This window comes from Acinonyx jubatus, chromosome A2 (assembly GCF_027475565.1).
Source record: "Acinonyx jubatus isolate Ajub_Pintada_27869175 chromosome A2, VMU_Ajub_asm_v1.0, whole genome shotgun sequence".
NCBI classification, from domain to species: Eukaryota; Metazoa; Chordata; class Mammalia; order Carnivora; family Felidae; genus Acinonyx; species Acinonyx jubatus.
In genome coordinates, this window is record NC_069383.1 from 159,919,083 (window position 1) to 159,944,348 (window position 25,266).

The 25,266-nt window shown below is 59.8% G+C and overlaps 3 protein-coding genes across 5 annotated transcripts in view; 2 read left to right on the forward strand and 1 right to left on the reverse strand.

The window, feature by feature from the left end:
- Window positions 1–2,202: 2,202 nt before the first annotated feature.
- Window positions 2,203–5,725, forward strand: CCL25 (C-C motif chemokine ligand 25). The gene is made up of 5 exons (XM_053219967.1): window positions 2,203–2,354; window positions 2,547–2,653; window positions 4,576–4,693; window positions 4,797–4,984; window positions 5,299–5,725. The coding sequence occupies exons 2-5, from the start codon at window positions 2,578–2,580 to the stop codon at window positions 5,304–5,306; spliced, it is 390 nt and encodes a 129-aa protein (XP_053075942.1). The 5' UTR covers window positions 2,203–2,354; window positions 2,547–2,577; the 3' UTR covers window positions 5,307–5,725.
- A 1,727-nt stretch (window positions 5,726–7,452) lies between these two features.
- FBN3 (fibrillin 3) overlaps window positions 7,453–25,266 on the reverse strand; it is a 57,584-nt gene continuing 39,770 nt past the window's right edge. The window contains exons 45-64 of the mRNA XM_027050269.2: window positions 24,884–25,000; window positions 23,465–23,593; window positions 22,356–22,475; window positions 21,477–21,602; window positions 20,491–20,643; window positions 20,286–20,351; window positions 19,957–20,082; window positions 19,600–19,719; window positions 19,358–19,480; window positions 17,882–18,016; window positions 17,611–17,736; window positions 16,877–17,083; window positions 15,945–16,070; window positions 15,256–15,378; window positions 14,979–15,095; window positions 11,655–11,783; window positions 11,446–11,565; window positions 9,844–10,078; window positions 9,157–9,307; window positions 7,453–8,147 (exon numbers count right to left, since the gene is read on the reverse strand). Of these exons, the coding sequence (XP_026906070.2) occupies window positions 7,809–8,147; window positions 9,157–9,307; window positions 9,844–10,078; window positions 11,446–11,565; window positions 11,655–11,783; window positions 14,979–15,095; window positions 15,256–15,378; window positions 15,945–16,070; window positions 16,877–17,083; window positions 17,611–17,736; window positions 17,882–18,016; window positions 19,358–19,480; window positions 19,600–19,719; window positions 19,957–20,082; window positions 20,286–20,351; window positions 20,491–20,643; window positions 21,477–21,602; window positions 22,356–22,475; window positions 23,465–23,593; window positions 24,884–25,000 (2,888 nt within the window). The 3' untranslated portion in view covers window positions 7,453–7,808. The remainder of the gene's footprint in view (window positions 8,148–9,156; window positions 9,308–9,843; window positions 10,079–11,445; window positions 11,566–11,654; window positions 11,784–14,978; window positions 15,096–15,255; window positions 15,379–15,944; window positions 16,071–16,876; window positions 17,084–17,610; window positions 17,737–17,881; window positions 18,017–19,357; window positions 19,481–19,599; window positions 19,720–19,956; window positions 20,083–20,285; window positions 20,352–20,490; window positions 20,644–21,476; window positions 21,603–22,355; window positions 22,476–23,464; window positions 23,594–24,883; window positions 25,001–25,266) is intronic.
- HNRNPM (heterogeneous nuclear ribonucleoprotein M) overlaps window positions 15,174–25,266 on the forward strand; it is a 297,965-nt gene continuing 287,872 nt past the window's right edge. For all 3 annotated transcript variants that reach the window (XM_053219976.1, XM_053219977.1, XM_053219978.1), the window contains exon 1: window positions 15,174–15,192. The gene's annotated coding sequence lies outside the window, so the exon portion shown is untranslated. The remainder of the gene's footprint in view (window positions 15,193–25,266) is intronic.

Consider the following 25,266-nt stretch of genomic DNA (forward strand, 5'->3'; position numbering starts at 1 on the left):
CTCCCTGACCCTCTGTCGAGAGGGCCAAAGTTGAACACCCGGGAGGGCTTCTCCAGCACAGAAATGATAGTGAGCCGGCCCCCGGAGGAACTGACCCCAAGGGAGCGGTTGGCATCTCCCCTCACAGAGCCCAGACCCCCCACCCCTTCTGCAGGGGACCCTCTGAGTGCACTCCCTAACGGTGGCCTCCCCAGGGGGCCTCCAAGAGCTGAGCCTGAGGAAGGCTTTTTGCCTGCCCTTCCGACCTGCAGGCCCTGGGATGTGGTCAGTCCCTCACCTTGGCTCAGCTTCAGGCCGGAGACCACCCCGAACGGCCCCCATCGTCAGGGCTGGTGGCCAGGAGGCAGGAGGAGGCCTCTGTCCCCCCAGCTACGCTCTTGCCACAGGGGCGCCTCCAGCAGCTGTAGGAACAGAAGAGGCCTCCCCTTTCCCAGTTCGGCCCTGACCGTGAGGATGCCGCCCTCACACTCAGCAGCTGCGGGCTTCAGAACTCCGGGTTTTCACCAGGGTCTGAGCACGCCGCCCCGCTCCCTGACACCTGCACCGGGTCCAGGATCACGCAAATCCCTGCCTGCCCTGCGCCCAGGTTCCTCGGACACCCGCCCGGGGTGAAGGCTGCGGGTGGGACAAACCCCGAGGGGCGGGGAGGGGAAGTGGGCTCGCTTGCGGGGACCTCAGGAGAGTCTGGGTCACGCCACGTCTTGGCGGCTTCGGGCGACGGGACAGGCAGGTGCAGTGGGCCTGAGCAGACAGGCTGGCCGGGCCCGCCACGCCGCGTCCCCACGCCCCCAGCCACGCGGAGCCGCGTCTCGTCCCGCCTGCGCACACCCCCCCCCCCCCCCCCGCCGCCCCACACCCAGAGCAAGAGGTCGAGGAACCGGAGTCGCGAGCGGGCCCTGGGGGCTGCCACAGCCACCTCCGCGGACCACTAGGCGCTGGGCCTGGCCGCGGGGAGTCTCAGCTCCCCGAGCGGGGCGGGGCTTGTAAGCCCCGCCCCTAGTGTAAGCCACGCCTCCAAACCCACAGGATTCCTCCCCTGGGGGCTGCGAAGGGTCCCCGCCAGGGGCTCCTAGCGGGACGGGGAGATGAGAAGGGTACGGGTGTGGTAAATACCTGGAGTGTTCTATAGCTAAGGATGCGAGCAATAAAAAGTTAACAGTTCAAGCCAATCAGCTGTGAGGTCTCTGCAAAGCCCCGTTGCCCCTGCAACCGCCCACTCCCACCCGTGGAGCCCCTGACCAGGCGAGCCACGCTGACCCAGGGAAAGAAAAATATGCCTTCTAGGTGGGTTTTGCTTTGCTTCCCGCAGGCGCGCGGCTACCTAGGGCTCCAGGCATTTCTTCCAAAACCAGAGCATTTCTTTGTTGTGGTGGATGTTAATAACATTTTTCTCAAGGTAACAGTCGAGAAAATTCACATACCTTACACTGCACCCCATCGGAAGTGTAAGGTTCCGGGGACGCTTGGCTGGCTCAGTCAGTGGAGCGCGCGACTCGATCACGGGTTGCGGATTCAAGCCCTACGCTGGGCGCAGAGATTGCTTAAAAATAAAATCTTAAAAACAACAACAAAAAAGTGCAAGGTTCCCTGCGTTCACAATATTCGCCAAGTTGCACATTCCCCACCCCCTCCCCCCATTCTCCCTTCCCAGCCCATGGCAACTACTGATTTTACTTTCTGTTTCAATGGGTTTGCCTGTTGGCAAAACCAGGGCATTTCTATGAAACTGTAAGGCCCCCCATTGTGGGGAAGGAGGGAAAAGTGGGGTGAAGTCAGGGCCCCACCGGACAGGTGGCTTGGGAGCGGGGAGCAAGGCAGCCTGAGGCCCCTGTGCAGGAAGGCTGTGTCTGCCCCAGTGTGCGCGGGAGAGGGAATGCTGGGAGGACAAAGGGCCCTTCGGGGAGAAAGCAGGGGAGTTCTGGATGGGGGAGGAAGTGATGGAGGGGGGGTGGTCCTAGGGCAGCCAGCCTTCAAGTGGCCTGGGCAGGCTGGGTCTGTCCATCTGTGTGGTTCTGCCTCCCACCACCAAGGGAGCCAACCCTTGTCTGTCTCACATCCAAGTAGTTGAGAAAGTCAGTGTTTCCTGCCAGCCCTCTGATGTAGGTCCTCTTGTCCCCAGGTGCCTACAATGTCCTGCAGGTGTATCTTGACTTTGGAGAAAGCAGCTAGAAAGATAAACCGGGGAGAAGCCTGGAGGCCCAGCAGGGGAGGAGGTAGAAGGAGGGAGGGTGGCGGAGGGCAGGTGGCCTCAGGGTGGGGCCCCATCTATAAAATGCCCAGCCTGCTGGCCTGGCAGGCAGAAAAGCTTGGATTCACCCCAGCAGGCACCAGCCCCTGGGATCCCTCGGACTTTGGTGAGTCCTTCCCCCAGTCTTGGCTGGGACCAGCCCGACCAGCCGCCAGGCCCCCCAGCCCGACGTGTCCCTGGGTCGCCTGCCTCCCTTGCAGAGGGCCCTGGGGCCTGGCTTGAGATGGGAGTGTTCCCAGGGTCTGCTGCCGTCCGTTTGGGGTCCTCATCACCCCCACCTCTCCCGTTATTCTTGCAGACACCTGGGGAGCAGGACCAGCCGGTGCACAATGAACTTGTGGCTCCTGCTGTGCCTGGTGGTGGCGGCCAGCTTTGTGGGCATCTGGTGTCCTGTCCACGCTCAAGGTAACGTCGTGGGCCGTGCCCACCCAGCCTCCTGGAGCCCTCCTCTCCCCATCCATCCTCCCTGCCCTCCCTCCCCCATTTGCTCCTCCCCTCCTCCAGAAGCTCCCCAACCCCCACCCGTTATGTCTCCACCACTGAATTCTGATGCACAACTCCCGCCCCAGTCATGCAGAAACTCCTGGCATGTGTTTGCGGCTCCCTGCGGGTGCAGGCCCCCCAGTCCCTCCTTCCAGGGCCCCTGTGATGCCTCCTCCACCGTCCGTGACCCAAGGCCTCCCTGCCAGGACTCCAGTGAGCCCAGACACTGTGGGGAGCAGAGTATGGCTCCCAGTGGTGGCATGGCCAGTTACTGCCGGGAACACGCTGCAGTGACATGACCCTGCAGAGCCCTGGAGACCAACGGGAGTGGGTCCCCCATCCCAGCTCCACCCGCCTTGGGCTACCTGTGTTGCTACTCAGTCTTTATGAGCCTCGGTTTCCTCATCTGCAAAGTGGGGCCTCTGGATTCCTGCTGCACAGATAGGACATGAGACTCCAATGGGCTGGTAACTTGCAAAACTCTTGGCCCGGTGCCCAGCAACAACAATGACAACCATACTGTTATTCACGGGGAGTCCCTTCCCACTTCTCCCTACATTGGGCACCTGAGGATTTGGTGACCAAAGGCCAGTTCTGGACATACAGTGTCCCCCAGGAGTCCCGCCACTGTTTCCTGCATCCCCATGGGCCCCGGGGGAAGCGCCTGAGCCCCAGCAGCTGGCTGAGCAGGGTCCCCGGCTTGGTCCAAACCCCATAGCACCATCCCTACCCCCCGCCCTGCCTGCCCCGCCTGCCCTCACTTGGTCTGAGAGGCCCTAGTCCTCTGCTTCCAGCAGACCTTAGCCTTTGCCCAAGATGGGGCTGGGCTTCATTCCCATTGTCCTGCTATCAGAGGCCATTCCAGAAGCCAGGCCCAGCTCGGGGCCCTTTGATCCTAGGGGCAGAGTGGCCCCCTGCCTGCCTGGTACCGAAACCCAGGGTCCATCTGACACCACTGCCCCTCGCCCTCTGGGGCCAAGGTTTGGAGATGCAGGGCAGGCTCAAGCCGCCCTCCTCCCCCATCCTTCCCACTGCACTTTGCCAGACCTTGGGTGTGGCTCCTGGAGGTGGGGGGGGGGGGGGTCAGCAGACAGATGGGTCCCGGAGGGCCTTGAAGGCCGCTGCACTGTCTCTCACATCACCTCCACCCGCCCACCCTCCCAGGCCCTGCTGGCACCCTCCTCCAAGACACCACCCCCAGGTCCCTGCCCTTCCCCCTCCGGGCACAGATCGACCTCTGGGTGTCCCCACCAGGCTGGGGGATCCCCGTGACAGCCCTGGGTCCAATTCCCCTCTGTGTTTGTCTACACGTCTGGCACCTTAGTAGGAACCCAAAATGCTTTTGTCAGGCAACGAGTAGACAAACAGAGACCTTCTGGTTTCTGGTCTAGTGACCGAGTGGTCACTCTGACGGGGACAGAAAGGAGGAGGCCCTGGAGATAGCCCTAGGTGGGGAACGGCCAGCCCGGAGCAGGAGCGGGGACATCAGGAGCAGCCGGCCAGCCCATTCATTTTCGAAGGGCCTGGGCTGGGAGCCGCGTCCCCTGGCCCCTCCTCGGGGCGTCTGCCCTCCTCTGCCCCAGAGCCCTCGTGGAAGTCCTCATTCACTCTGATCCCTCATTCGTTTTGTGGTCCTGGGCCCCTCCCAGCCCGGGACCGTGGACCCCCTCCAACTCGTGCCAGCGGTCCCCTTATCAAGGGACCAAAGGTGAGCCGGGTGCCTTCCTTATCATCTGGGCTGTCTCTTGGCCTCCGCGGGCCTCGGGAGGGTTGCGGCAGGTGTGTGTGCGTCGCTGTCCACGCGCATGCGCACAGAGATGTGAGCCCGCGGGTCGCGGCCGCAGGTTTCTCGGAGGACTGTTGCCTAGCCTACCACCGGCTCGAGAGCCTGGACTTTCTGAAGCGCGCCCTGGGGTACCAGCGCCAGGAGGTGAGCGGCAGCTGCAACCTGCCGGCTGTGATGTGAGTGGGGCTGTGGGGCCTGGGAGGCGGGGCGGGGGGCGGGGCCCAGACGCGACTTTGCCCCCGGCTCACACCCCAACCTGGGCACCCTCTCCCCCGCCAGATTCTTCTTGCGGAAACACAGGATGGTGTGCGGCAACCCCCGGGACAAGAGGGTGAAGTACTGGACAGAATTCCTGGATGCGCGGAAGGCAAAGCATCACAGAAGCCGCCTGAGAACCCCGTCCGGGGTTAGCTGGCCCCCCAGAAGCAACAAGACGAAAACTGCCCTCCGGACGACAGCTCATCCAGGTGAGGACTCTGATCATGTGACCATCCCTCCGCCCCCCCCCCCCCCCCCCCCCCCGTGTCACCATTGCTGAGGGATGAGGGCTCTCTAGAGCAGCACAGGCTGGGGGAGGGGACTCAACTCCGGGACCGAGGGGGCTGACTCTGTGGTCAGTCCTGCCGGTTGACACTCGGGTGGCTGTTCATTACCCTAACCCGGCTGCGGGGGTTTCGGCAAGTGCTGAGACGAAGTGTCAGGTGAGCGGGGTCCCCAGCTCTTACTCCAGTCCCCCTCACCTGCTGACCCCTCCAATCCCTGCCCCCCCCCACCCCTGCAGATCCGTGAGCCCGAACACCTCCAGGATTAGCCAGCACGAAGGTGGGCCGGACCTCTCCCCACCACAACTGTCCCCTGAGGCTCCAGGTGCCCCAGCCTGTCATTCAGCTCAGACCTCAGTGCCCGGGCCTGAGCCTGCTCTTGGCTCTGTCCCATCGCTCCTGCCGCATCCTGCTCCTCGGGCAGCTGGAAGGAAAGACCTGACCTTGCTTCAGGCCCCTTGCCTGCTCCAGGAACCAGAGTCAGCTGTAAGCAGAGGGTCTTGTAGTGGATCATCTGGATTTGTCACCCACCGCAGCCTCTTGCCACCCACCCTGGGCCACGCCTGCCCGTGTCCCTTTGGGTCCTTGCAAAGCTCCCGACCGTCCCGGGACGCTCCTCCCAGACTATGCTTTTCTATGATTTTTAAATAAACGTTATTTAAAACATCCCTGGGGTGGGATGTCATTCCTGTCTCTGTCACATTTCCTTATGGGGTGTGAGTTGCTATCCCAGACTGTGTTGAATCCCACGTGAATGCCACCCCAGGATCTGTGCTGAGCCCTCAAGCTGACGGCTCCGGGGGGGGGGGGGCATGCTGGCTGCAGGCGAGGGTGTGAGTCCAGCTGGTGACCTTGAGCAAACCGCGCGCTCTCTTGGCATCTCTTTCCTCGCCTGTAAAATGGGGGTCGCTGCGTTTGTTCCGCCCACACCCTTGGGCTGTAGCGAGCCTGGCTAATGCACGGAGGAGCCCTCTGCAAGCTCTGACAGGGGTCCAGAAACACTCTCGATAAGTCAAGTGGCCCGGAACCCAGCCAAGAATAGAGCCCCGGAGCCAGGCACTAGACTCGAGCCATCCAGCTGTCCCATCCTCGGGCAGCCTCAGTTTCCACCACGAGAGAGAACATTCCAGATGAAAACCCAGTGCTTCATCTCTAGAGGACAAGAGGCGGTTTGGGGCCAGGGGTCACACCGAGGCCCCGCTAGGCTATGCAGGCAACTCAGGCCAGTTCTACAAACCCTCTAAGCCTTGGTTCCTCCCACTGTAAAATGGGTGATATCACTGCCTGCCTCGTACAAGCTAGTGGGGACCGAATGCACTACCACCGGGTGCCTGGCTGGCGCAGTCAGAGCGTGGGACTCCTGACCTCCGGGGTTGGGAGTTCCAGCCCCGCGCCGGGTGCAGAGACGACAATAAACAACCGACGCACTACCGTCTGCACACACACATCACACACACACACACACACCGACCGCGTATCGACGGCCCCCTGGCATCCAGCGAGGCCATCAGATTAGGTATAGGTGCGGCTCACCCTGGGACCAGGCAGGTTGCGAGCGGGGCAGGGTGACCTGCTACCTGCAACCTGGAGTGACCTTGGCCAAGTGGCCTGCCATCCGTAAGCCTGTTTTCCAATCTGTAAAACGGGGCCGAACACAACAGCTTCTATCCCACGGAGTTGCAAGGACAACCAAGCGGGTCAGTAACGGTCCTTAGAACGGTGCCGGGTACGCGGTACGTGGTCAGGGAGCGTGAGCTGCTGGAATCGGCCCCGGTGAAGCCACCCGGGCCCTCGGTGGTTGCCACCGGCAGCCTGGCTTTGTGCCACTAGCAGGTCTGAGGTTCGCAGAACCCGCTTGCAGCCTGGGTGCCGTGTCCCACGCCCCCAGCTGGAAGGCGGCCTTCGCCTGCGTCTCGGCTGCACGCTTTCCCCTCAGAGCCCCGGGTTGAAGCCCATCCTTCCAAAGCTCTGGGGCCTCCCGCTCCCTGACCTGTGAGCCCAGCCCGGCCCCGCGGAGGGCAGCATCTCGTTACTTCGAGAACACGCCAAAGAGGCCGGCTTAACCCAAAATAACTTTACTGTGGTCTCTGCTTTTGATATAAAAGCATCCTGGAACCCCAGCCCACCCCACCGGGGGCCCGAGCGTGGCGGTGTCACCAACTCTGGCTGGGGCCCCACAGGCTCTTCGGCTCGGAGGGTCGAGCCCCAGGTACACCCCCCAGCTGTCCGTTTCCATGTCCCATCGACCCCCGGGGGGTGAGCCGCGGTGCAGTGCAGAAGTGGAAGCCTGAGGCTGACCGGACTCGGCGAATCACAGGCCCTTCCGTGACCCTGGTTGTTGCAGAAGGAGGGTGCGTGCGCCAGCTTCCAGCCGTCTCTAGGGGAGACTGAGTGTTGGGGTCCCCCTGGGCAGAGGCTGGGTTCGCCTGAGGTCACAGCACAGCATTTTACTCTTCCTGAGTTCTGGGGCTCCTCCCAGTCAGTGACCCCGTTGCTGGTGGGGTCGGTCCGTCCCAAGCTCTGGAGAGGAGGACGAACGGGGGGCGCCGGGGCGCGCCGAGTCCAGGGCTTCACCAGGGACCCCGGGGGCTCCCTGCGGTGTGCAGTGAGCTCGGTGACCTCAGTTTCCTCCAAATCCCGCCGAACGAGGCAAGGACTGGGCAGGGCCCATGCAGTGAGTCCGGAGCAGGGGGGCTGCAGGAGGGGCCTGGGGTCTGCCAGGAGGTGGGGGGAGGGGGTGTCCTTCCAACTACAGCAGCTGTAGCTGCACCTTCAGCCGCAAGGCCCGGCCCCCTGGTCCCGGCTGCCCCTCCGGCCAGGTGCCCCAGGGCCCTGCCACGCTCACCACCTCCAGCCGGTAGGTTCCAGGCCCGGGCCTCCGACGCCCCAGCTGCAGGGAGCTGAGGCCACGGAGGTGATGCATGCGGAAGAAACCTTGCTCATTGCCACGGGCGATGACATAACGGACCCGTCCCGCCAGGCTCTCCAGCGCTGGCTGCAGCTCCAGGATGTGCTCGGCCTGGCTCAGGCGCGAGAGGTTCAGGCCCAAGGTCAGTGGGGCCTCTGAGTCAAGGCTGGCCAGGCTCACCTGTGGAGAAAGACCAGGCAGAGGACGGTGAGGGGCGGGGAGCGTCGGAACGCAGTGGGTAGGGGACCACGGGGTCACGGCTGAGAGATTTCAGCCAGTCTCTAAACTGGAGGACAACCTGGGGCACTCTCCGCCTTTGACCTCCATCTAGCCCTCCGTCACAAGGCCCACCGTCAGCTTGGGCCACAGACAGAGGCGTGACGGCGGAGGCGGCTTCCCCAGGGGAAAGCAAAGACAGGCAGACAGGCGGCCACTTGTCCACACGACACTGAAGCCGCCACAGTGAGAAACACAAGACCTGGCTGCACCAGAGAGGAGCTGCTTTCCGGTGCCGGGGTGGGGGTGGGGGTTGCTGCACTTCCTGCATCTGGGCTCTTTGAGAGCACCCTGTGTGCTATGACAAACCCCTCTTTATGTGAACTGCTGTGAGCGTGCTCCTGGTCCTGGCAGCCGGACAGGGCCCTGAATAAGCCAGGGGCCTCAATGGCAGGCTAGCCTGGGCTTGGTGACGTAGCCAGTCCCACAGGAGGTTATCTGTGTTTTCTTCTCCTTGGTGTTGGTTTCGCTTAATTTACATATTGAGGGGTGGTTCCCTTGTTGTGTTAAAGTGAAAGCTATTCCTGTTTCCCTGCCCCTGGGTTCTGGACACTTCCGCCCTTCCCCAGCGTGTTGCGCAGACACGTGCCCTTGCTGACACCTGCTGGCAGTCTGTGAGTATTGCAGGCAAAGCCATGGGGCCGCCCGGTCCTCCTCTGCCCAGATCCGCTGGCGCCCATCCCAGGAGCCCTGACAACCACTCCCCTCACTCTTACAGACACAGGGCCCTACCCCTGCGAAGCTTACAGAAAATATTTGTAACAGTGGGATGACATATAGAGCCACTGTTTTTCCAGGAAAGGGGGGGAAGAAACAAGAGGGGAAAGGAAGGCAAAGCAACGCACTCATATTTAGTTAATCTAATAGTGAGCGCCCCTCCGACCCAACTTTCCTATCCCTTCATTCTCCTGACCTGGTGGCCGCCGTAGGCGCTGCGCCGTGGCCGGTCACGAGGTGGGAGGCCGTTGATCTTGCACTCATAGCAGGCTTCAGATGAAATCAGTTCTTCCTCTCCTGGCGTCTCCCGGGGCCCGGCACTGAAGCCCAGGCCAGAGACGCAGTGCCTGGGCCAGGACAAGGTGGCAGTAGGCCTTCAGGGGCAGGCTGGCAGTATCTCCCCAGCCAGCCCCTCCAGCCCCCACCCTGAGCCTCACCGCCCACGGGGGCAGGTGCTGGTGTGTAAATGTGTGGCTGTGCCTTTGTGCGTGCCCACACAAGGGATGTGCGCTTGTGTGCATGCATCCCTTGGCTGACCTGGGCCTAGGTGCGAACCTGCTCACACCCCAGGATGTGCACACTGGGATACGCGAATGCGGAGGGGTCCGCAGGCGTGCTGGCATCCGTGTGAGCTGTGTGCTCAAGTGTATTACAGAGAAGTGTGCATCTACCGGGTGGGTTCATCTGCCACGAAGGTAATTATGCCAGAATCGGGTGTGAGCTTGTGTGCACACCCATACGTGTTTTCAGGGCTCCGTGCACATGTGTGTAAATGCATGTGAACACGGACCCACCTGTGTGTGTGTGTGTGTGCGCGTGCGTGCGTGTGCGCGTGCTCTCGCAGGGTTTGGGAATCTGTGCCCGCCCTACGCAAGCCCCTCACCCTTGCCCAGCCCGGAAGTAGCCTTGGGGACAGCCGCACAGGAAGCCACCGGCGGTGTTGGCGCAGCCGTAGCTACAGGGGCCGCCCTGCGCGGCACACTCATCTACGTCCTGGCAGTCCCCCGTGGCCTGGTCAAAGTCAAAGCCAGAGGGGCAGACGCAGCGGAAGCCACCCAGCGTGTTGTGGCAGGAGGCACTGCCGCAGGCCGCAGGCGACAGCACGCACTCGTTTTTGTCTGTGAGTGGGGAGGGGAGAGAGGAAACGCGGGGGGCAGGGGGTGGCCTCTGCACCCCCAGGCCCCCCGCCCACAGCCCTCCTGATCTCCACCCACTAAGTCCGGCTCCTCCTCCAGAGCCCAGGGTCAAAGTCAACCTCCATCAGGCTCCCCATCAGCCCCGGGACTAGGTCTGCCCCAGCCCTGTAATTCTCCTTCCAAGCATTTCTTGGAACTTCCCAGAAATCCTAAATGGTGGCATGATCTCGAACGAGGTTTCTTCCCTGGCACTACTGACATCTGGGACCGAGCCATTCTCTGTGGTGGGGGCTGTCCTGTGTACCACACGACATTAAGCAGCATCCCTGGCCCCCACCCACTAGATGCCAGGAGCTCCCACCTCCCAGGCGTGACGAGCAAAATGTATCCCAGATGCTTCAAAACGTCTCCGAGGGGGCAAAATGATTCCCAGCTGAGAACCATGAGCCTAACTCATCCCTGTCCCCACCACTAACTAGACAAGAGTCTGCTACTTGGCCCACTTCTGTATCCACAGGGCCTGACGCAAGACAGACCCCGGACAGCCCACTGCAGGAATGAGCAAATGAGAAAGCAGAGGGGGAAGCAGGCTGAGAAGGAGAACCGGCAGCAGAGGCAAAGGGGTGTGTGTGTGTGTGTGTGTGTGTGTGTGTGTGTGGTCCCCAGGGGCCAAATGCCACACAGCAGGGGAAAGATGGAAACTTAGCTGAGGACCCACCATCAGGGGAGGAGGAGGAACCAGAGAGAAGGCAACGTCAATCAGAGAGGCTGAGGGAGGAGAGCGTCTGGGAGGGGCAGGCAGCAGTGCCCAGAGCAGCGGAGGTGGAGGCGCCTGGAGAGAGTGGGCCCAAGGGTAGAGGGCGAAAGCCAGACTGTCCGGAAGGCACAAACGGAGGCGGTAAGGACGAGGCTGTCGTTAGGAGGGCTTGGAGCACAAAGAGAAGAATGCGATGGAGGAGGCTGGGGCACAGGCTAGTCCCCCAAACTGAGGGCCTCGGGAGCAGCTAAGGCAAAGATACAGCACGCGCTCCAATCTGCTACTGCCACACCCACGGCAGGCATCACCAATCAATCGCAGAACTCGTTCCTAGTGTTCACAGGTGCTGACTCAGAATCCTTCTCAGCTGGGCCCTCCAGGCCACCACTCCCAAGGAAATGGGCTTGAACCTGGCCGTGCTTTATCTGCAGCCCCCCGACTCCCCAGTCTCCCCAGCAGTGGGGACCTCATTACCTCCCGGACCGGCCCAGAAGCACTTTAGGTCATTGTGCTTTATCCCAACATCCCGGGTGGGGGCGGTTCCTAGTTGCCTGCTCCCAACAGATTCTGATGGGGGGCCCTTGACACTCACCCACACACTGGCTCCACTGGGAGTGCGGGGTGAAGCCCTGGGGGCAGCCACAGCGGTAGCCCCCCAGCTCGTTCTGACAGCCGTGCCGACAGCGATGGGGCCCGTCACATTCATCCACATCTGCGAGACAGAGACCGGGTGGCAGGACTCGCCCGGTGGCCCTGGGGACCACAGCCCAGGCCCAGAGCCCTCCCAAAGCCCAGCTCTACCTTCGCAGCCATGACCTGAGCTGTCCAGGGTGAAACCTCGGTGGCACTCACAGCTGAAGCTGCCCGGGGTGTTGAGGCAGTGCCCCCGGGTGCCACACGGGCCAGGCTGGGCCAAGCACTCGTCGTTGTCTGCAGAGGACAGGGAATGGACAGGACAGCCTAGCGGTTAGGGGATTCACGGCCAGCACCACAATGCTGGGCCTACCCAGCCCCCGGACAAGTCACTGGCCCTCTCCGTGCCTCAGTCTCCCCTTCTGTGAAATGAGATCCGTAGCGGCTCCCACATCACAGAACTGCCTTGAACGTTTGAGATGAAGCACGTATACGACTTCCTTTGAATCTTGTCTGCGGCACCTCAAAGCTGTGTGGCCTGGGGTGGCTGACTTACCCCCTGTGGGCCTGTCTCCCCAGCTGTAGCACAGAGATGGTAACACCTCCCTCACCGCGGTTTTGGGAGATGAATCCAGTCACACACAGGGCTCGGGACAGTGCTCAGCACGGGACTCAAAGATGAACAAAACCCCTTTTCCTGGGGGTAACAGCGCACTCTGTCCTCGCGGACACCGGACCATCATGACATGTCAGCCTGGATTATGGACTGAAAGTGGCTGTCCCCCCTCCAGTCCAGATTGGTATGTTGAAGCCCTAACTCCACAGAGTGATGGTGTTTGCAGGTGGAGCCTCCGGCAGGGGCTTCAGTTTAGATGAGGCCGTGAGGGTGGGGTCCTGAGGACGGGGTTAGCGCCCTTGTAAGAAGAGACACCAGAGAGCCTGCTCTCCCTGCCATGGGAGCACACCGCGAGAAGGCAGCCATCTGCCAGCCGGAGGAGAGCCCTTACCAGAAACCGACCAGGCCGGCACCCTGGCCTTGGACTTCCAATCTCCAGAACCGCGTGCAACAAGTGTCTGTCGTTCAAGCTGCCCAGTCTGTGGTTTTGTGCCATCAGTGCGAGCAGAGACGGGCTGGTTACCAGACAGTGTGGCTACCGTGCTAATGGCCCATGCTGGGAGTTTAGGGAGTGAACAGTGCATCTCCAGGGTGGGGCGGGGGGAACCCTCGTTTTGGCTCCCTAGGGTATGAAGATTGACACCAGACGCCTCCCTTTGGGGACCTGGGATCTCTCTTGGGTATGAGAGACGCTGGGGACCTGGGCTCCTCAGCCACAGTGGCTCCTGTATCTGCTGCTGGTGTCATCCGTCATGCCTGAGCCGTCCTTTGAGGGGCCACAGAGACTAGCCCTGGATTCCTGCCAGGATTTCACCAGAGAGAGGCCCCTGGCACGACTATGGTCTCTCTCCCTTGCATCCACAAAGCAGGCCAAGGGTCAGGGGGCATACTGTGGTCATATAAGTTTGATCTTCTAGTTTAATCATAAGCAAACAGAGGCCCTGAGACCCAAATCTGGCCCACTGCCTGTTTATCATAAACAAATTTTATTGGCACACAGCTATGCCCATTCATTTATGACATGTTGTCTATGACTGCTTTTGGCCTACAATGGCAAGACTGTTTTTTTTAATGTTTATTTATTTATTTTTGAGAGAGAGAGAGAGAGAGAGAATGAGTGCAAGTTGGGGAGGGGCAGAGGGAGAGAGGGAGAGAGAGAGAGGGAGAGAGAGAGAGAGGGAGGGAATCTGAAGCAGGCTCCAGGCTCTGAGCTGTCAGTACAGAGCCTGACACAGGGTTCGAACTCACGAATCATGAGATCATGATCTGTGCCAAAGTCGGGTGCTTAACTGACTGAGCCACCCAGGCACCCCAACCGTAGAGCCTTTTACAGAAAAAATTTGCAGACCCTTGATCTAGTTAGCCTAAGACCACCCACCAGGGGTATAGGCTATACAGATGTGAATCGTGAATGATCTGGAGCCCTCGATCCCTGGTAACTACGCAGTGGGGAGCCTGGCTGAGATTTTCAACTCTGTTCCAGAGAGAGAAGTCCCACGGGAGCTTGCTGGGTGTCTGCACTGGCTCACGGGCCCGCATGTGTATGTGCAAACAGCTACAAACTCATACAGATGCCACATTAAGTGTGCTCATCTTAGGAAGCAGGGAAGATAACTTGAATGTGCAGAAAAAGAGAAATGCATCTTGTTTCAAGGCTTGGAAGGCTCTTCCCCAGATGGGCACGTGACTCCCTCCTTCACCTCTGTCAGCTCTTTGTACAAAAGTCCCTTTGGATGTGGCTTCTCCTGATCCCTAGTGGAAAACTTGCAGCCTTCCTGATCTCCTTACTCTGCTTCACTTTATCTTTCTCTCATGCCATGCATCACTTTCCAACAGGCTATGGTGGTAGCTTACTGTTTGTTTGTTTTTAATTTTTTTTTAATGTTTATTTGTTTTTTAGAGACAGAGAGAAACAGAGCAGGAGCAGGGGAGGGGCAGAGAGAGAGGAAGACACAGAATCCGAAGCAGGCTCCAGGCTCCGAGCCGTCAGTACAGGGCCCGACGCAGGGCTCAAACCCACGGACTCTGAGCCGAAGTCGGACATTTAACTGACTGAGCCACCGAGGTGCCCCTTTGCTGTTTGTGTCTATTTGGAGTCCCTATTAGCAGGGACAGTCCATGGCGGCAGCAAGCTTGTCTCCTGTGTTCATTGCTGCACCTTCAGGGTTTAGAACAGGGCGAGGCAAACGGCTCCTGTAGAGGGACAGCTAGGAGGTATGTGTGACTTTGTGGCAACGACTTGGCTCTGACTCTGTTATTTTAGCGCAACAGCGACTACAGACCCTATGCAAATGAATGGGCGTGGCTGTGTGCCAACCAAACTTTGTCAACAGAAGCAAGTGGGGGGCTGGGCAGGCCTGACCTGAGGGTTGGAGTCCAAAGACCTCCGGGCCAGAGCACAGCCTGGTCCACTGTAGGTCTCAGTAGGTGTGGGCTGAGTGGACTAGTGGGAGCCTGAATGGGGCCACCCGTGGCTGGGCTTGGCCCCCAGGGGAGGTCTGGATCTCCCAGGCCACGAGACACTAAAAAGCGATGGGAGTGACAGTTGCCCCTGCAACTCTGGCTTCGGAACCAACTTCCGCTCTGGACCCCGTGAGACCGTAGGAGAGAGACCCATCAGGGACCGGTCAGGGGCAAAGGTGAGCGTCCTGGGCTGAGGTCAGAGGGACTCCTCCTCCCAGGTCCCTAGGGCAAGGAAGGAGACCGAAGTCCTAGGCATTGGCAGGATGTGGGCACCAACAGAGCAGGGGCTTTGTTCTGACCCCCTCTGTGTCCCCGCCGTCTGGCACACACGGGGGGCTTGCCGCTTATTTGGAGAACAAGTGAGCGAAGGCCAGCGTCACGTGCCAGGGGCTGGGAGGGGTGAGAGGACTCACCGAGGCAGGCCTGGTGGTGCTGGGTGAAGCCGGGGGGACAGTGGCAGGTGAAGGAGCCGACGGTGTTGATACAGAAGAACTGGCAGTTGTGGTTCCTGGAGGAGCACTCGTCCAGGTCTGCAGCACAGACGTCCCCGCGGGCTCAGGGCAGGGCCCCCCCGGGGCCGGGGGCTTCCCAGGGGAAAGACCCGGGGGTGAGCGGCCGGGGATGTGCCCGGGGCATCCCCGGGGGGTCGGGGACGAAGCCCCACAGGGCCTGGGGGGGGGGGGACATCACCTCTGCAGGTCCTGCCGTCCTTCTCCAGCAGGTAGCCTCGGGGGCAGGTGCACAGGAAGCTGCCCTCGGTGTTTTTGCAGAGGAAGGTACACGGCGTAGGCATCTGGCCACACTCGTCTACATCTAGAGGGTTGGTAGCATGTGGGGTGGGGGGGGTTGGTGTCAGACAGATGTCCCCCCCAGGGGGTCAGGGGCTGGGGTCTCCACTCAGGTCCTGCTGAGGCCTCCTTCCCAGGCCCGAACCAATCAGAATCTATGGGCTTATACAAGGAATGGACGCTTTTTCTGTAAAAAGCCAGAGACTAAACATGTTTGCCCTTGCAGGCCACATGGTTCCGGTTCCAACTACTCAGCTCTGCCTCTGTGGCAGGAAAGCAGCCACAGAGGGAGAGGAAACCAAATAAAACTGCCAATAAAACTTTATTAACAAAAATAAGCAGAGGGCCGGACTAGGCCCTTGAGCTGGAGGGAGTTTGCTGACCCCTGACTTCAATGAACACCTGCTACACGACGAAACTGAAAATCTTAGGATGCACAAAGTAACAGGAGGAAAGTTGCCCAAATGAAGTCGGGGCTGGGGGCGGGACTGGGGATGCTCTGCTTCCCGGGTTCGGCCGGAAGCATAGGCCAGGTGCTGTGCAGAGGGAGCAGGGCCGGGCCAGGCCAGGGGATGGGGGCGGGAGGCTCACCCAGGCAGGCTGTGGCAGCAGCATCCGGTGCGTACCCAGCCTGGCAGCGACAGCGGAAGGAGCCGAGGCTGTTGATGCACTCGCCGTGAGGGCAGAGGTCAGCGAGCATGCGGCACTCGTCCACATCTGGGGACAAGCAGGGCTCAGCTGCGCTGGCTGCCTCGGGTCCCTGGGGCACACCTCCACCCTTCTGGCCGGCAGCCTTCTCCCCCGGGAGAGGCTCAGCCTCTACTTGCCCCGCCTGACCCCAGGGACCCCTCCCCGAGGCTGTGAGTCCCGCCCCGGACTCACTAATGCAGCTCCTTTCACTACACCCCGAGAGCACCTGGCAGGGGGAACATGCCCTCCCGCAGCCTCACTGCAACACCTCAGGGCACACGCACACAAATGCGGAAGCACAGGCAGAGGTACACACACACTGCACGCCAGTCACAGGCCGACACTCCTGCAGAATCACAGGGACACACGTTCCGCGGCTCCTCTGTCTCCCCCGCCCCCCCCAGACACACCCTCGTCAGACCTGGGGGTCACCGCTGCTCGCTTGGGGTGACCTGTCCCACCCTTGCTGACACGCTGGATGAGACACACTCGTGCACGCAGTCACTCACACTCACTCACACACCTACCCGCCCTGGTGGAACTCGCTGGAATCCAAAGCACACGGACCCACCTTCCGGCACATGCTCCTCATGCGGCCGGCACGCACAACACACACACCAGTGAATGCACACCGGTCTGCACCCTTTTTCACACACTCCCCGATGAGCCCGCAGAGAACAAAGAACACACACACATCGGCTCACACACCTGTTCACCCGCTCGCCCGAGTTCATGCACGTGCACAGCAACGAACGGGGTCCGGTTCGCACTGGCTCGCACACCCCAGCCCCCTCTGGGACACAGACACGACCGAGAACAAATGCCCCACCCACCTTGGCCTTCGGCGGTGTAGCCTGAGCCGTGGGGGCACAGGGTCCCGTGGGCAGAGGTGCCAGGCAGGGGACAGAGCTCACAGCGGGGTCCCCAGCCCCGGCCGCCCCCACAGCAGCACTGGGCCCTAGTGACGGCCTCACCGCTGCTCGAGCGAGCCTGGCACGTGGCCTGCAGCACCTCGGAGAAGCAGGGCCCCCGCCGGACGTCTGCAGAGAACGGGGCAGGCGGGTGGGTGGCAGGCACCTGCCGTCCAGGGCCCCCTTCCCCCCGGGGTCCGGCGGCACCGAGAGTCTAGCAAGGGCTCCCAGGTGCCTCCGACACAGCTGTGCGTGGGCGCAGGGCGCAATCTTCCAGACCGCTGTCACCTAGCACTCTCAGATGCCCTCCGGGGGCCGAGGCCGAGGCAGAAGCTGCAGACCCGTAGGGTCAAGAGACGCCTGTGGCCGCGGACAGCACGGACGGTCAAGGGCAGCACGGGGGCCAGGGAACACTAGGGAGGAGGTGTGAGTGGCAGTGGGCCGGACAGACAGACAGCGGGGACAGAGCAGATGGAGGACATCCAGGGAAGTGGACAGGACAGGCTGGAGCCTGGACTGGGTGAGGAAGAGGAGGCTGGTGGGGACTCGAGGGGGCTGGCCCGCGGCTCCAGGCCGAGGCAGGGGCATGGCTGAGATGGGGCGGGGGCGGGGGTTGGCCTGGGAGAGCTGTACCCGTCATGCGTGGCCACACTCACCGTGACACTCAGTGCCAGCGGGGCTGGGCTGGAAGCCCTTGTCGCAGTCACACTGGAAGCTGCCCGCGGTGTTGACGCAGCGGCCGTTGGCACACAGGCGGGGCTGCGCGTGGCATTCGTCCTCATCTGGGGCGGGAGGGATGAGGCCGGTGGGGAGGCCGGAGCCCCGCAAGCCAGCCTCCCCTCACCCTGCACGCTCCCTTCCCACCACATTCTCCTGCTTTGACTCGTCTCCCCCGGGGGGGCCCTGCACCCCCAAGCACACCCATACCTGTGCAGCCCTCCCCGGAGCCAGGCTGAGGCCGCAGGCCTGGGGGGCAGACGCAGGCGAAGGTGCCGATGAGGTTCTTGCACAGCATGCCCCGCTCGTGACAGTCCTGCTGACCGTCCGCACACTCGTCCACATCTGCGGATGACCAGGGAGAGAGGGGGCCAAGGTCAGGCGCCCCGTGGCCTGGCCGCGGGGGCCCAGGTCCCATTTCCCTCTGTGCCCTTGGGTACCGAAAGTACGAAGCTGAGGGGTCGGGACTGTCCCAACACCTGTGTCCCCCTGCCCACGTCAGGGTCAGTGAATCCGTCCGGCCTTAAACATGGTCCCTAGAATGCTAACCCTGAGACAGCCCTGGAGGGACCAAGTCCCAGCCCAGAGTTTCTCAGCTTCGACACTAAGGACATTTGGGACCAGAGACTTCCTCGTGGTGGAAGGTCTTTCTGTGTGCTGTAGCATATTCAGCAGTATCCTTGGCTACTCGATGTCTGCAGCAGCCCCCACACCCAGCTGTCACAATGAAAACTGTCTCCAGGGGTGCCCGGGGGGCTCAGCTGGTTCAGCATCTGACTCTTGATTTCGGCTCAGGTCCTAATCTCATGGTTCGCGGGTTCGAGCCCCTCCTTGGGCTCCAAGCTGATGGCACCGACCCTGTTTGGGATTCTCTCTCTCCCTCTCTCTCTGCCCCGCCCCTGCTCTCTCTCTCAAAAGAAATAAATAAACGTTTTTTAAAAACCTGTCAGGGAGCGCCTCGCGGCTCAGTCGGTTGAGCATCCAACTTTGGTTCAAGTCATGATCTCTGTGAGTTTGAGCCCCGCCTTGTGCTCTGTACTGACAGCTCAGAGCCCGGAGCCTGCTTCAGATTCTGTCTCTCCTTCTCTCTCTCTCTCTGCCCCTCCCCTGCTCATGCTCTGTCTCTCTCTCTCTCTCTCAAAGATAAATAAAACATTAAAAAAACCACAAAACTGTTGGGGAGCCTGGGTGGCTCAGTCGGCTAAGTGTCTGACTTTGTCTCAAGTCATGAGCTCACAGTCGGTGAATCTGAGCCCTGCGTCGGGCTCACTGCTGACAGCACAGAGCCAGCTTCAGATCCTCTATCCCCCTCTCTCTGCCCCTCCCCTGCTCATGTTCTCTTAAAAATAAATAAAAACATGAAAAATAAAGGTCTTCAGGCATCACCACCACACGTCCCCTGGGAGACACAGTAAGAGCCCTCACGGTCCTACTCAGCTCAGGGCGAGCCCAGCAGCCACTGCAGAGGCCACCAGAACCACTGGCCTGCTAAGACTGGAGACCCCATTTTCATGACGACAGAAGCACCACTCACAGAAGAGCACCCACCGCACCTCACTGCCTCAGTGCTGCCCTCACTCCATTTCTTGGTGCTCCCCCTTGGGCACAGGCTCGCATTTCCCTATCTTCTCCAGGATCGAGGTATGGGGAGCCCGGGGCCCCGCCCGCCTCTCCTGCACATCATACCTCTGCACATGGCCCCGTCCTCCCTCAGGGCGTAGCCGGCCGGGCAGGTGCACACGTAGGAGCCCTCAGTGTTGTGGCAGCGGAAGGCACAGAGCAGGGGGTTCAGGGAGCACTCGTCGATGTCTGGGGAGGCCAGGGGAGGGGCGGGCTGGGCAGGGTCTGCCTGTGGGATCCACACCCCCGCCCTCAGGCCAGCCACCAACGCCCCCCATCACACAGCCCAGAGGCAGGCAGGGTCGTACCCTCGCAGGTCACCATGGGGCCGGGCTCAAAGCCGTCGGCGCAGGCACATTCGAAGCCTCCGATGACATTAGTGCAGGTGCCTTTGCCACAGGGGTGCCCGACAGCGCACTCATCTATGTCTGGCGTAGGCGGGAAGGGAGCCGTCAGGACCCGCAGAGAGCCTCCCGCCCTCGCTATCTCCACATTATCCTGTCCGCACCCCCTGAGTGCCACCGACCACACGGGCCTGATCTGGCGCAACTCCGGGCTGCACGCGGGATGCGCGTGCTCAGTGGGTTGGCCTGAGTGGGCAACTGACCTCTGCCCTGTCTGCTCCGCTCCTTCCTTCCGGGCGCGTGGGCGGGCTGGTCACTCACCCACACAGCGGATGCCTGTGAAGTCCAGGCTGTAGCCAAAGGGACACTCGCAGCGGAAGGACCCATCGGTGTTGACGCAGAGGCCGTTAGTGCAGACGCCGGGGTTCTCCACGCACTCATTCACGTCTGCGGGAGGCGGGGGTGCCAGACACGGCATCAGTCACGCCCCGGCCACACTCGGGGGGTCTCTTCCTCCCCTCCAGGCCGGTGCGGTCCGGGCCACCCACTGGGCAAGAAGGGAGCCTGAGACTTGGGAACGGGGGACAGACAGAGCCCAGACAGGGCTAGGCGGCTGCGAGGGGCCTTTGGCCCGTGGGCGAGGGGCTCACCTTCCCGAGAGTCATCCGGGCCTGGGACAGCCCCATGGCCGAAGGGGCAGAGCTCCTGAAAGGCAGCTGGACACCAAGAAGGGAAGGGGGTGAGGGTCAGGGGCTGCTGCGGCCCCTAGAGCCCCCCCGAGCGTGTGTAGGAAACCAAACAGATGTGGGCCGGCAGGCGGAATCTAAGGGGAGACAGACAGGGCAGGAAGCTCACCGCTGCCCTCCTGAGGACACAGCTCACAGGGGTAGTTCCAGCCCTCGCCAGGCTTCTGGCTGCAGCAGCACCGGGCCTTGGTGGTGTTGAAAGCTTTGGGCACAGAGCACTTCCCGGCCTCAAAGTGGGTGAAGCAGAAACTCTGCCGCATGTCTGTGGGGTGACCCCCCACAGGGAAACATTAGAAAGGTCATCGGTAGTGCCCTGATCACCACCCCAAGGTGGAGGCCCCAAGAATGGAGGGCCCAGACCCTACCAAGTGGCCAATCAGGACCCCCCCATTGTGGTGATTGGCTCCGAGATGGACATGTGACCTACACCGGGCCAATGAGGGCCAGCCCTGGGGCTTCTGCTGGACCCCTGGGAATCCCTTCCAGTGACACCCCACATCCACAGCTGTGCCAAGGGGAGCACACTCAGCCAGTTATTCGTGGCTCAGAAAGCCCCTTCCTGGAGAGGCGAAGCAACTGATTCCAGAGAGCCAGAGGACCTGGGACATGAGACCCCAATCATCATCGTGGACCCCCCTCATCAGCCCTGGACTCCCATCAGCCTGAGAAGTCCTCAAGGGCAGGTTGGGGTCTGAACAACAAACACTGATTGGGTTGCCCTGCCCTCTGCTTTGCTGCCCCTAACCGGGGAGAGACGATGCTGGCTTGGATTGGTTGAGACTAGCCCACACACTGGACAAGGCGGGCCTGCTGAAGTGAGGCCAGCCCACGGAGGGCAACCACAGCCACTACAGGACAACCAAAGCCCAGGACACCAGGTTAGCCCAGACTGGACCAGGATAGCCCTCCGTGCAAGTGACTTGTCTGGCGCAGAGGCTGTTTGGACTAGAAAAACCCCACCAATGCCGGGAAGCACCTCTGCCTGGGCAGAGCTCCTGGAGATCCATGCAGGAAACTGCAGCCCCCTTTTCGGGGTGGCCCCACTCTTCTCGCCCTACCTTCCACCTCTTCTCAAAGAGAGAGCCACAGACTCACCAAAGCAACGGTGCCTGTTGTCAGAAAGGACGAAGCCAGGTGGGCACAGGCACTGGAAACTCCCAGGGCTGTTGGTGCAGGTGCCAAAGAGGCAGAGGTTGGGTCCTTCCAAGCACTCGTTGATGTCTGGGGGGGCAGGGACACGAGCTAGGTGGAGTGCAGGCAGGACCTCTGCCAGGGTAGGACAGCCTCAGCTGTCGGGGGAGGAGGGGGCGGACAGAGTGGCAGCCCAGCCCGGGCGGGTCCGAGAACTGACAGACACGGGCCAGGGGCCCTCGGGATGCAGTGAGCCAGAGCACCAGCTGGGCTGTGTTGGGGGCGGGGGAGGAGTCTTTCCTAGAAGGTATCTCCGGGACAGGGGTCATGGTCAGGAAAAGTTCATCTTTAGAGACTGACCGTGTACAAAGCTAACCAGGATCAGATAAACCTAGCTTATGCTGGATGAGGTTAGCTCATACTGTACTTAGGGGAGCCCAGAGAGAATAGATCAGAAGAGAGGGTCCAGACTGATCTAGGTCAGCCCACCTGCCTAGGCCAGACTGGTCCAGAGTAGCCGACTCGGTACAAAGTCACCCAGACAGGGACTTACACCAGGGGGAACTCGGGCCAGACTGGTCCCTGACCACCACCCACCAAGAGTGAGGAGTTCTCTGGGCCCTGCAAGCCCACACCCATGCCCATTTTGTAGGATCCATGAAGAAGAAGCCTCTGGGCCCCAGAGAGAGACCCTGAGCCGAACATCCAAAATAATCCTCGTAACAGAAGTTGTGTACACAGCTGTGTTGGGTGCTGGGCTAAGGACGCCTCCACCCTCACCAAGACCCCAGCTGGCATTCCCATTTCACAGATGGGGAAACAGAGGCCCAGAGAGACACTCACCGACACAGCGGTCATTCTGCACCTGGAAGCCAGGGGGACAGATGCAGCGGAAGGAGCCCTCGAGGTTCTGGCAAGTGCCTGGCAGGCAGGTTCCCGCGAGGCTGAAACACTCATTGGTGTCTGGGGAGAGGAAGGCGAGGGGTCCCAGCACCAGCCTGTGCCAGGGGTTCACCTGGGACTGGGACCAGCACCTGTAGTCACTGCATGATGACCAAGGGCCCCAGAACAAGTCTTCGTGGGTCCAGGGGAAGAGTTGAGACTCAGGAAAAAAGAGACAGCCTGGGAAAGATATTCTGGGTCCTAAAGTGGGGCTTATAGGTGAAGCTATGTGGTGTCCAAGGGAAGGAGCAAGGCCCCTAATCTTAAGCCACTTACAGACCCCCTTCATGATTTCTGTGTAATCCATGTAGCACCTTGACTATTCTTTATTTCAGAAAACTTAGGGTTTTTAAAAAAAATTTTTTTTAAGTTTATTTATTTTTGAGAGAGAGAGAGAGAGAGACCAAGCGTGAGTAGGGGAGGGTCAGAGAGAGAGGGAGACACAGAATCCGAAGCAGGTTCCAGGCTCTCTGAGCTGTCAGCACAGAGCTGGACACAGGGCTTGAACTCGTGAGCTGTGAGATCATGACCTGAGCTGAAGTTGGACGCTCAACTGACCGAGCCACCCAGGCGCCCCATAAACTTAGGGCTTTTTAAAAGCATTTTTTAAGTTTATTTATTTTGACAGAGAGACAGAGAGTGTGTCCAGGGGAGGAGCAGAGAGGGACAGAAAGAATCCCAAGCAGGCTCCGTGCTTTCAGTGCGGAGCCCCACACGGGGCTCGAACTCATGAACTGCGAGATTGTGACCTGAGCCAAAACCAAGAATCGGATGCTTAACCAACTGAGCCACACAGGTGCCCTGAAAACTCAGGTTTTTAAGACAGCCTTACCCTAAACCACAAATCCTGGGAAAACATGGATGTGATGTGCTAGTTGTATTTCCTTTTATACCTTAAAATAAGTGCATGATTATGAAATGGAACCATCATCACTTGGAAGTATGAACTGCAGGTCAACTTGGAGCAAGGTGCTGGCAGAGATGACTCCCCACTCCAAGGCGAGACTCACCTATGCAGTTCTTCCCGTCAGCCGTGAGCTCAAAGCCATCCTGGCAGAGGCAGTGGAAGGAGCCAGCTGTGTTGAGGCACTGGCCAAATCGGCACACCTGCCCCACCAGGGTGGTGCATTCATCCATGTCTGCAGAGGGGATATGGGCGGATGGGGTCACCCATAGTCCTGGGGCTCTGAGCCTCCCTTGCACTCTGTCCACAATGAAGTTAAGTTGATGGCAGGGACTTCAATTTATCATGTATTCATGTGCTAGGCTCTGTATATCCAACTATCCAATGAGGCAGATAGCAGTATTTTCTAGTACAAGCACTTAAAGCTATGAATTTGCCTCTGGGTACTCCATTAGCTGAACTCCACAAATTTTGTTGTGTTTTCATTTTCATTTAAGTCAAAAATATTTTCTGACTCCCCTTATGATTGCTTCTTCGATCTCTGGATTCTTTAGGAATATACTGGTTAATTTCCAAATATTTGGAGATTTTTCGGAATGTCTTTCTGTGACTGGTTTCTAGTTTACTTCCCTTACATTCTGAGGACCTACTTTGTGTGACTAAAAGTCTTTTTAATTTTCTAAGGTTTCTTTTATGGCCCAGAATATGGGTTTTCCTGGTAAATGTCCAGGTGCACTTGAGAAGGATGTGTGTTCTGGAATGTTCTATAAATACTGACCAGGTCTAGGTGATTGACAGTGTTGTTCAGATCTTCCTTATCCTTACTGATTTTCTATTTGTCCCCTCTCCTACTGAGGGTAAGTGTTGAAGTCTCCAACCGTAACTGTGGGTTTATCTTTTTTTTTTTTCAGCTCTGTCATTTTTTACTTTGTATGTTTTGAAGCTCTGTTGTTAGATGCATATGTATTTATGGTTGTTATGTCTTCTCAAGGAATTGGTCTCTTTATATGATATCTTTTTTCATCTCTGCTAACATTTCTTGTTATTACTGTCTGTTTGGTCTAACATTAACATAAGTAGGTACTACTATTAATCTCCTTTTTGCAGAAGAGGAAACTGAAGCCCAGAGAGGTAAAAGGTAAAACGACTCATCTGGGGTCACACAGCTGGCAGGTGGCAAAGCTGGGATTTGAATTCATGTTGCCTTACTTTGGAATTCATGCTTTTAACCACCGCACCCAGGTGGCAGCATCACACCACCCAGGTCTGTGCTGTGTCCTCTATACTGTCCACCCACTGCCGTCACCCTGAGCGTAAGCTCTAGCGAGAGACCTCCTGACGCCTGACTGTGGGGTCGGTGGGAAATTTTGTGGTTGACTATTTTAGAGGGAGCACCGACCACTGGGGTTGCTTTTCTGAAGGGATCCCTGGGGCCAGACCCTTTATTTCAGAGGGGTGCCCTCAAGCTGAGGACCCACTTTTCAGGGCGGGGCAATGAGGCCCACCCACCGGCCCAGGGGCTCACCGATGCAATCTCCACGGTGTGTCGCCACGAAGCCAGGGAAGCAGAGGCAGTTGTAGGAGCCAACAATGTTCTTGCAGGTCCCATTTCCGCATGGCTGCCGGTCACACTCGTCGACGTCTGCCAGAGCAAAGCCCCCAAGCCCCTTCCGGCTCACCCAGGGCATCAGGAGGCTCAGGGACTGAGGGCCTGGCTGGACCCAGCCCACCTCTCCTGCACCTAGCCCTGTCCGGATGGATGGGCAGTGACCCCTGGGGGGGGGAGGTGGCTGGAAAGAGCCCCTGAAACGATTTATCACTCCCGTTTTGCAAACCGAGGCATAAGGAGGTGAATAAAGGTCATATATCCAAGGTCTTAAGTGCTAGGACTCAAACCTGGGTCTGTCT